The sequence below is a fragment of the Sceloporus undulatus genome, chromosome 2 (assembly GCF_019175285.1).
Source record: "Sceloporus undulatus isolate JIND9_A2432 ecotype Alabama chromosome 2, SceUnd_v1.1, whole genome shotgun sequence".
NCBI lineage: Eukaryota > Metazoa > Chordata > Lepidosauria > Squamata > Phrynosomatidae > Sceloporus > Sceloporus undulatus.
The window spans coordinates 636685-647359 of NC_056523.1; the positions used below are offsets into that span (position 1 = coordinate 636685).

General features: G+C 50.1%; 1 protein-coding gene and 1 long non-coding RNA gene across 2 annotated transcripts in view; both read left to right on the forward strand.

Moving 5' to 3' along the window:
* Positions 1–7889, forward strand: part of LOC121922818 (probable cation-transporting ATPase 13A5) — a 30691-nt gene extending 22802 nt beyond the window's left edge. Inside the window, exons 23-30 of the mRNA XM_042452658.1 lie at positions 820–929; positions 2356–2452; positions 3406–3478; positions 4367–4541; positions 5799–5992; positions 6546–6634; positions 6886–6966; positions 7689–7889. Of these exons, the coding sequence (XP_042308592.1) occupies positions 820–929; positions 2356–2452; positions 3406–3478; positions 4367–4541; positions 5799–5992; positions 6546–6634; positions 6886–6966; positions 7689–7889 (1020 nt within the window). The remainder of the gene's footprint in view (positions 1–819; positions 930–2355; positions 2453–3405; positions 3479–4366; positions 4542–5798; positions 5993–6545; positions 6635–6885; positions 6967–7688) is intronic.
* A 1639-nt stretch (positions 7890–9528) lies between these two features.
* The window catches only part of LOC121923069, a 40479-nt gene continuing 39332 nt past the window's right edge, over positions 9529–10675 (forward strand). Inside the window, exons 1-2 of the long non-coding RNA XR_006102297.1 lie at positions 9529–9627; positions 10354–10474. This is a non-coding gene — a long non-coding RNA (uncharacterized LOC121923069). The remainder of the gene's footprint in view (positions 9628–10353; positions 10475–10675) is intronic.

A 10675-nucleotide genomic window follows, 5' to 3' on the forward strand; every position in this document is an offset into this window, starting at 1 on the left:
CATCATCACAAGTGGAAATAACATTTTGAAATAGATGTCATAGAAAGAGTGCGTGGATTTGGGGGGCACTTGAGGTTGCTGATCATGCGCGGATCTTTCTGTGTTATCAGTTCATCTGATAGCATATCAGTTTAGTATCACCATCTGTTTATCGTACATTGAACTCCAGTCAGGAGCAAGGAGGAGCTGAGCTGGATGCTGGGAAATCTAGTGGCGACAAAAGCGCTCCTTTAGTTTGCACCATGGAGTAATTCTTCTAAAAGTACTATTGCGCAGAATTTGCTTTCTGAGACAGATTGCCCGTGAACACGCCCAAACGTCCCACCGCAGCCTCCATCTTGCAGCCAGCGGAGGAGTCCGGAGGGGTTGGTTTATTGAGATCTTGAGACCTCCATCCAGAGAGATAAGAGGATGGAGCCTTCTGGGATTTTTAGTTCTGTGGGCTATTTAGCCTTTTCCGACAGAGAGCTCTGGTGCCACAACAAACTACAAATCCCAGGATCCCGTAGGATGGAGCCATGGCAGTTAAAGCACTGTCCCACCGCATTATTGCTAAAGTGTGGATGCAGCCCCAGAGACTTATTTATAAATCAGGCAAAATGACGGAGCCCCCCAAAGTCTCCTTTTACAGACAAGCGTCTATCTAGTTTTTGGCACCGTCAAAAGTGGCCATGATGGTTGGCCATGATGCCTGAGATTTCGAAATTACGAAACGTGAGCGTTGCAGCGCCCACAAAAACTGCTGCCATTTGTACTGTAGAACAGTGGACTGGGTGCGAATCCTTCCTCTGACCCTTTGGCTCTCTTTCCTCCAAACAGGCTTTGAAAATGGCCCACGCAGGGATCGCCCTTTCAGACCAGGAGGCCTCTGTGGCGTCACCCTTCACCTCACAAATCCCCAACATCGAATGCGTGCCGCAACTCATACGGTGCGTTTTATCTATTTATTTATTTCAAGGACTCTTGCAATGGCATCCATGGTGGCTTGGCCTCCCCAACATTCGCCACTGCGATGCTCCTGTGGGTCCTTCCCATTGACGTAACACACCCATGGCTCTGAGCATGGCTTGTGTCTGTGTCCCTCTGCGTTTCTCTTGTCCTGTCCTTCATAGGACCTTCTCACACTAGCAAAATCCTGCTGAGAAACGGGATTTGAAGTAGCAAAAACCTGCAAATGTGGGAAGTTTATCAGACAACGTTCCTGCAAACGTGAAAGTGAAAGTGAAGGCACAAGGGACAAAAATGGCAGCTTTTTACTTTAGGAACTTCCCAAAAGTAAAAAGCTGCAATTTTTCTTTGTTTTACCTTCAGTTTATTTCCGCTGTATTTCACGTTTACAGGAATTTGGTGTGATAAACTTCCTGCATTTGTGGGTTCTTTAAAAATGTAAATCTGGTTTAAATACCGTTTCCAAACAGGATTTTGCTAGTGTGATAAGGTCCATAGCGTCATGTGGAGGACCTTGGCAAAATGGAGGGACATGGCTGGGTCTCGCACAAACACAGCTGTCTGTCACAGGTCTTTATCACAACAATCACGTTGTTCAAGCAAAAGGAAAGATACTGGTATGGAAACAGTCACTTTTGCCATAGTGCCATTTTGGGGACGCATGTTCCTGCAATCCGTCTTATGCACTGCCTTTCCAACCATGTTTTGTTTTATCGTTTCAACGCTGTTGCCATTCCTTTCTTCCAATTGAAACCACGCACATGTACCCAATGGGGCTCATCATTTGCCCACCTCAGTCCCACGTTTGTGTAATGTGCCTATCCATTTGTTGGCCACACTGGTTGCTTTTACTCCATCCTCCATTATTTACTGGTATTTTATTTTTGAAGATTTGTTTTGCTGCGATTGCACACTTGTGGCAACTTCAGAAAAACAATGTTTTAAAAACGCCAGGGAAGAGAGTCAAAGCAATGCTGTCCCCATGCGCCATGATGTCCTCTTTCTCCAGAAGTGGTGTGACTGCATGCAGTTTGGGGAAAAGGAGAGGGAGAAAAGGAGGGCCTTTTTTTGCGCGTGCACACGCACACACACACACCTCATGGGAATGCCAGAGTATCAAAATAATTGCACCAGAAAGAATAGTGGAACAGCAGCAATATTGGGACCATTAATGGGTTTTCCTGTCAATTAATAGATGTGATCCAATAAAAGTGGAAATGCAATGTGACAACAGGAGAGTGATAAGAATAAGCCAGTGCAAGTGTGCAACAACCTGTTGCATGATAAGCCCTTTAGTCTGAGATGTTTTATTCTATGGGGCTGAATGATGCTTTTCCAAAGGGAGAGTTTGGGCAACAGCAGACCCCTGCAGCCTTTTTAAACCGGTGCTTCGCTCCTCCGTTTCAGGGAAGGCCGTGCTGCTCTTGTGTCCTCCTTCGCCGTGTTTAAATACCTGGCGCTTTATGGAATGGCGCAGTTCATCGGTACCTCTCTGCTCTTCTGGGTATGCGCTTTCATTCTTTAGTCTCCAGCATCACTCAGGAGCATTACAGATGGTTAAGGGTCAATCAGTTTCAGCCGCTTTGGAGAAGGATGGACACAGGATGACCTTTGCGTTGGTCTCTTCCAACTCTGTGGTTCTGCGATTCCTCTCTGGGCTCATCTGTAGGACTAACGCAGTTTGACTATCATGGGTCCATCCGACAGCATCCTGGGATTTGTAGTTTTGTGAGCCATCAGCACTCTATGGCAAAAAAAGGCTACAGGCCTTGTAAAACTACAGATCCCAGGACCCCATGGGATGGAGCTGCAGCACTTGAAGTGGTGTCAAACTGCATTATTTCTACAGTGCAGATGCAACCTCTGTTTAAGGGCTAAAATGTTCCTCATTTTGCACACTCAGTTGCCCTTGAGAGAGAGAGCCTTCCAAAGACAATCATTGTTGGGCGGCCGTCATAGATTCCCATCGGAAGTTAAATTTGGCTACATCTCACAGGCTGCGCATTGAGTCAGAGCATCTCAAACATCCCCCCAAAACTGGTAAAAATCTGTTTGAGCTGTTTACCTTTCTGCTGTCACAGGAAGACAGACGATCAAGGTATCACTCTTCCGTTGGGTTTTGCTGTATTTCACAAATAGAAAAAAACATAGTTTTATTTAAACAGTTAAAGCAAAGTTTCAGAAAGGTAAATCAAATTTGGGCCACGTTTACAAAGCCTTGTGTCCCTGTCTGTATTGTGTATATGTCAGTCTGTGTGTATACAGTATGTGCCTTTAAGTCACGCGTTGACTTATGGCAACCCCATGCATTTCACGCGGTTTTCTGACCAAGGCTGGCCCTGCTCAGCTTCCAAGATCAGATGAGAATCCCATGCCTTTGGGTATTTAGCCCTCCGTCTGCATTAATGAAATAATAATCAAGCCTTCCTTGAACCAATTTTAATCCCCCCCCCCCAGCAAACCCAGATCTTTGGGAATTACCAGTACCTCCTGCAAGACGTCTGCATCACCCTCGTCGTCTGCCTCACAAGTAAGTGGACTCTAGCTCCATCTATCTATGCGGGTTGCTTTTATTTTTAGTATCTTTATTATTATTATTTTTACTTATATCCCCCTCCCCTTAAACCCAGTATAGGGTTAGCAATGGGTGTCGCTTAATCCAGGACAAGTGACGCACAAGGCATATTTTCAAAGTTGATTTGTTTACCTAGTTCTCAACTGATCTAGAACCCACAGACAGCTGGCCTGGTCAGGATGCGGTCAGGTTCCAGATCTGTTCCCAACCTTTGGTCATTTCAGATGATTTGGACTTCCCTCCCATAACCTCTGGCTGTTGACTATGGGCCTGTACAGATCAGCCCAAAATGCCAGCCTGTGGGCGGAGTTATGGCATAGCATCTGCACACTTGATGCCATGGCGTGTGCCCATTTACATAGCATGCGTCACGATGATGCTGTGGCACAGCGCCCAAATGGCACAGCATGAAAGGGGCATCATAATGCCGTGCCGTGGCGCTTATGACAAACCTTCCAGGGAGCTGCTTGGGTCAGCTTCTTTTTGCTCCCTCCAGGGAGCGGATTGGTGCCGCTGTATGCAGTTGCTGCAGCACCGATCCAGAGCAAAAAGGGGCGGCTGCATGCCGCCCATCTGTATAAGTTGTCTGAGGATTCTGGAAGATGAAATCCAAAACAAACGGAGGCCCAAAGGGATGGGGCAGCCACCGATAAGGTCTGGACATGGCAGTTTCTGGTGCCGCTCTTGGGAGGCTGCCCTTGACCTCTCAGTTGTGGAAGCCCTCCCTGGAAGAAAAAGAGGGTTGTCTCCTTCGCTAGGATCACCATCTTGGCTTGAACCAGGAGAGGACCTCGAGTGGCACGTGCTTTTTGGCAGAACTTTCTGGTTCTTTCCCCCCGGCAGTGAGCTTGAACCATGCCTATCCCAAGCTGGCCCCCCACCGGCCTCCGGGACGCCTCCTCGCACCGTCGCTGTTGCTCTCCATCGTCCTCAACGTCTGCTTCACGCTCGTGGTCCAGGTCTTCGCCTTCCTCTTCGTGAAGCAGCAGCCATGGTACTCCCAGCTGCGCAGCCACAGGTCAGACCCCTCCCCAAACAGGGATCCCCCCTTTCCTCCCAAAAAGAGGCTGAGAGCCAGAAAGAGAGTGAAAGGACAGCCAAGACGATAAGCCTAAAGGACAAGAAAAGCCAAAACCAATGTGATCCTGGGCTGCGTAGATAGGAGCGTAGTGTCTAGATCGAGGGAGGTCACAGTCCCACACTCTTATACTTTGGTCATAACTCATCTGGAATAATCCTGTGCCCAGTTTTGGGCAACAAAATTCAAAAAGGACGTTGAGAAGCTGGAGGGTGTCCAGAGGAAGGCAACTAAAATGGTCCGGGAACCACAAAGCCCTATGAGGAGAGTCTTAGGGAGCTGGGGATGTTTAGTCTGGAGAAGAGAAGGTTCAGAGGTGATATGATGATAGCCCTGTTCAAATACTTGAAGGGATGCTTGTTCTCTGCAGCTCCAGAGACTAGGGAGGTTATCACACAGAGATGCGAGAGAGATCGGATTGCTTCCCCCATCGCTATCCCATCCATGACAGCGATTGCGCAAAAGCCTTTTATAGCATAGTGCTGATCCTGTCATTATCCTGTCGCTGAAGCGGCATTGCCTTAACGTGAACTCCCATTAGTGCAAAATGCTGGGCAATGTCACTTCAATGACAGGACAAAGACAGGAGCAGCACATCATCATAAGAAAGCCTTTCACTCAATTGATATCACTCATGCCTTCTGGATAGGATAATATATGGATAAGCAGGACGTCATCTGAAAGTCCTTCCCGCGATTGCGCAGGAAGGATGGGTCAAGTGACATCTGGTGCCCCGTGAGATAATCTCCTGGGACACAAAGTCTCAATAATTTCAAGCTCCAGGAAAAGTGATTCCACTTAAATATTAGGAAGAGCTTCCTGACAGTAAATGTTATTGGATAGTGGAAGAATTGCTGCCTGAGATGGCGGTGGGACCTCCTTCTTTGGAGGCTGCTTTCAAGCAGAGGCCGGGTGTCCATCTTCTGTCCCAAGGAGGAGGGCTTGGATGGTGAGTTCCTGCATGGCAGAAGAGAGGGTTGGACTGGATGGCCCTTCTTGGGATCCCTTCCAACTCTAGCATTCAAAGGCAGTACCTCCTTTATTGTCGTTTTGCAGTTTTCTGGGGCTGACAAAGAACAACAACATCTGAGCCCCAGCCCTGCCTCACGGAATTGCCTGGGATGGGAATGCAGGCAGGAACCAGTCAGGGCCAAGGAGAAGTGGATTTCCCATTCTTGGGCCTCCTTTTCCTTTCAGGGGTTGCCCCTCCGGGAGCCATCCCCTCTTCCCAGGCGACAATGGGACGATGGTCAACGCCACAGAGCCAGAGGAGCACCGCGTCCTGAGCTACGAGGACACCACCCTTTGCCACCTGGTCACCCTCAACTGCCTCATTGTGGCCTTTGTCTTCTCCAAGGGCAGACCCTTCAGGAAGCCCATCTACACAAACTGTGAGTCCCAGGGGGAGACCCTTGCTTTCTCCAATCTCCTGCTTTGGGGCTTTCGGTGCTGGGACCTCCTCCACAGACAAAACCAGCATCTGCCCGGACCAAGAAGCCCGAGGCATTTGTAGAACTACAGAGCTGGACAGGGATGTCCAGCACCCCGAATCCAGTGCAGGAATCCACCAGTAAAGTACCCCTGGCAGGAGGGTATCCAGCCTTTAGGATTTGCAAGGAAGGAGAGAGTCCATTGTCTTCTTGCAGAAGTCTTTTGCATGCTGAGGTTGCCCTGCCAAGACATTCTTCCTAATGCTTAGTTGCAATCTCCTCTCTTTTGAGTCTGAAGCCATCATGCCAGGGAATCTGGCTACCTTTCCCAGCCAAATAAAGAGAACACTTCTTATCCAGGTAGCATTCTTGTTCTTCAAGGGGAATATGGGGATGCCCTTGCTTGTCCGTTCTTGGCTGCCATCAGTCTGTTTGAGAAAGGTACCATCGTCTCTCTTGTAGGATTGATTAGGATCGCCTCCTTCTCCGCTTTTCTGTTTGTTTCCTTCTTTAGATGTCTTCTCCTGCCTCCTGGGCCTCCAGCTTGGGGTCTCCTTGTTTCTTGTCTTTGCCGACATAGAAGTTGTCTACAAAGGGATGGAGGTGAGCGCTGAGGGTCTCTGGGGCAAGGTGTGCCCCCCACACCCAAATCCCCCCGTAGTATTAGGATGTGGATGGCTGGCAAGGGATTAAATGCAATGCTTTCTGCTTGGAACAAAATGCAGGGTTACGCTCAGCTGGCCTAGAGGGAAAGCCCTTGGCCAGGCTGAGCTGGACGGTCCATGGTCCGAAGTACAAGGACCGCCAGGCCTGGCCAGCGGATCCAAAGCATTAACTCTTTGCCTCTCTCTCAGCTTCTCTGCATCCCAACCATCTGGAAGGCCTACCTTCTGGTTATGCTGGCGGTCACCTTTGGTGTTTCATTATTTGTGGAGGTAAGTGGACAACTGGCTTTGTCTCTTGGGCCCCTTGGAAACTGGCTCCACGCTTTCCCTTTGGACTTTATCACACAGGGAAAATTGGAAGGTTAGCCGAAGGTTGATCCGGGGTCATCCAAGGTATTTCACGTAATTCCGCAAAAGAATTTCAAATGACGCCACACGCAATCCAAATGCAATCGCGAGTCACCCCAGGAATAGCTGCATTCACATTTGCGTTAGTATGAAATGCGTCTCTAGATCGGCCATGGGAGCCCCCCATTAGAAACAGACTACAATTCCCATGATCCTTTGTTGCATTTCCTTCCTGTATCCCCTGGTTGCTGAGAGCAAAGCAGTTCTTTTCGGAGGAAAAAGAGCAAAGGGGGGGGGGGGGGGAAAGGTGGGGGGCCGGAGCATGCCTCCTCCTTATTCCTCTCCATCGCTAAGGGGGGGGGGGGGGGGGGTCCTTGGATCCGGAATTGTATCCAGGTGCAATCCTCTCCTCGCTGCGCAGGCTGATGGATACTTATTCATGTGATGAGTTCATTTGCATTCGCACTGCTTTCTCTTTCAGATGGGCGCTGTGTTCGTCTGTGCGCATGATAAGCTACTACGTAATTTTGTGCATTTTCACATTGGCCCCGCTTTCTTCTTCTTTCGGGATGGTGATACATTTCTCCTGTGTGAAAAAGTCCTTTGAGCCAAGTGGCGCTCATCCAATTCTCTCTTCTTTGCAGGACGCCATCTTGCAAAACTACCGCCTCTGGCTCTGGATCAAGGCCCTCTTTCGGTTCCGATCGTCTAGCCGCTACCGGAAGCTGCAGAGGCGGCTGGAGAGAGATGCGACATGGCCACCCACGGAGCATGGAAACGTTGCGGCAGGGAGAAAAAGCCAGGCCTACGCCAACCCCGTCTATGAAAACAGCGAAGAGAACTAGCCGGCCACTGGACAAGGACCGGCTGACCTGTCTGTACAGGATGCAAACTGAACTTTCTCAAAGGACTGGACACTGTTCCAGGGAAAACCCTTTGGTGGCCTGGAGGTCAATACCTGGCTCCCTTTTGGCACACAGCCTGAGGGTCAAGCCACCTTCTTTTGCTGCAAAAGGCCGTTTTGAGGGCAACTGTGTGGGCAGCAAACACCCACTTTGTGAAAATAAAGTTAACTCTGATTTTGTTTTCCTTAAAAAAGATATTAAGTGGTTTTATGTTATACTCTTTGCAGCTAATAGAAATGAGAGCAGGAAGCAAGGGTCGTTTTCTTGGGTTGGGGGAGAAACTAATCACATACATACAAGTAGAGCATCAATCCTGAAATACCTCTTTCATAGGCTGCTGCCACATTGCAGAAATAATGCAGTTTGACACCGCTTTAGTGGCCATGGCATCATCCAATGGAATGCTGGGATTTGTAGTGCCACCAAAGCTCCCTGTGAGAGAAGGACGAATCGTATTAGAATCATAGAATCCAAGGAAGGAGTGTAGAACCATAGAATCGTAGAGTTGGAAGAGACCACAAGGGCCCTGATCCAGTCCAACCTCATTCTGCCATGCAGGAAATCACAATCAAAGCATCCCCATTGACAGATGGCCATCCAGCCTCTGTTTGAAGACCCCTAAGGAAGGAGACTCCACCATAATCTCCCAGGAAGAAGTGTATCCCACTGTCGAACAGCCCTTACTCTCAGGAAGGTCCTCCTGATGTTCAGGTGGAATCTCTTTGCCTGGAGCTTGCATCCGTTGCTCAGGGTCCTGTTCTCTGGAGCAGCAGAAAACAAGCTTGCTCCTTCCTCAATATGACCTTGTTAGCTGCCGCATCACACTGTTGACTCACGTTCAACTTATGGTCTACTTGGACTCCTAGAACCCTTTCCCTCTGATCTTTCCCTCTTTTATTACTAATGCATAGATATAGGCTGTGAATTAGTAATAAAAGAGGGAAAGATCAGTCCGTGAGGAGGGGGAAACCAGGTGAAACAAGGACAAAGGAAGATGAAGAGACGAATAAAAGGAAAGCAAAATGAAGCAAGTAGAATTCAAACTTGAGAGGAGAGGGAAGTGAGGGACAGAATGTATCTTTTGTCTTTTATCATCACAATGATAGGTGTTGTCCATCTATAGGTGTTAGGGAATGGGATTGTGCACATATAGGTTTGGGTTGAGGTGTATTTTGGTATCTTTTTTTCTAAGACCATGCTTTGCTATAGAATGATGTTATGGATGGAGATGCGTTGCCCAACCTTTAAGAGACATCCACCTTCCAGAGGAAAAACTCAAGGCACACTCTCTCAGCCTCAGGCAAAACTTGCCTTAGCCATGTATTCTTGGACCCATTCATCTTCTGCTGTGCTGTATAGCCTTTGTAAATTTGGGCCATCTCTGACCGGCGGCGCTGAGAGAGTGCTGGCCTTCCCCACCACTGGACCATCTTCCTCTATACTTTCCTAGCTCTGTGGGCCTTTGGAGGCCCCTCCTCTTCCTCCTTCCATGTCTCTCCTGCTCTACCATACAGTCCTCCGACGCTCTTTCTCCTCCTCTCTATGGCAGGGAGGCCCCAGGCAGCCATTTTGGGACCAGGCGGAAATGCCTTTAGCCCCGCCCCTTTCTCTCTAGGGAGGGTCTCCTTGGCAAGTGGGAGGGGTGCTTCCGATGGCGCAGGGAGGGCGAGGAGAGAGAGTGAGTGGGGCTTCTTTGGGGCCCCTTCCTCCCCTCCTGAAACCCCCTTTGGGCCTTTGAGGTGGGGATGATGGGAGATGCCTCTTCCCCGAAAGAGCTGGGAGATCTGGAGGTCCTTGTCCCCAGAAGAAGGAGGAGGAGGAGGCCCTGCTCCAGGCTCCCTCTGGGACTGCAGCCCCCAGAATCCCCTGGGCAACATGGCTCCAGGCAGGGGATGCTGGGAGTGGCATTCCCACATTCAGGGCAGTTCTCTCTCAGGCTGCAGCCCCAGGATTCCTGCAGCTTCCTCCTGTGGGATGCTGGGATTTGTAGTTCTAGCTCTAGGGCCGTAGTTCAGGGGACTTTGCAAGGATGGAGGGCTGCCAAGGGGTCCAGTTGTGCCCCATTCGGAGGAGGCGGGAAGGTCCCTTTGGGCCCCCCTTGGCTCTCCCTGGTCAATGGAGGGGGGCAGGGGCAATGGGGCTGGAGGGGGTCTATGGGGGTCCTGGCCAATGGGGCCCCACGCAAAGGGAACGCTTTGGACCCAGGAGAGGAACCCCTGCACCCCCAAATAGATCCATAATGATGGGGTCAGAAGGGGCTCAGGCAGAAGGGTCCCTCTGGGGCCCATGGTCCAGGAGAAAGGGGGGGTCTCTTTCAAGCCCCCTTTGAGGATCCCATCTTTGCTCTCCAGGGAGGGGACTTTTGGGGAACCAGGGCCTGACCTGCCTTCTTCCTCCCCAAAAGGAAACCACTCCAGACAGACGGAGAGAGAAGCTGCGCCTTCGGACGTTAGAGGAAGGCAGAGACCCTTCAGAAGAAGCTCTGCTCCGGAGGGAGATGGAGGAGCATCAGCAGCTGCAGAAAGGTAACTCCCAAGAGAGAGAGAGAGAATGATGGGGACCCCCAGGACCCCCTCATCTGTGCCCCATGGCCGTCTCCCGCTGCCCCCCCCCCAGTCCCAGGTTGGCCTTAGAGAAAGGGAACTGACGCCCAAGAGAGGGAGAAAATGGGGGACCCCCAGTACCCCCTCATCTCTGCCCCATGGACTTCTCCCTCTGCCCCCCCC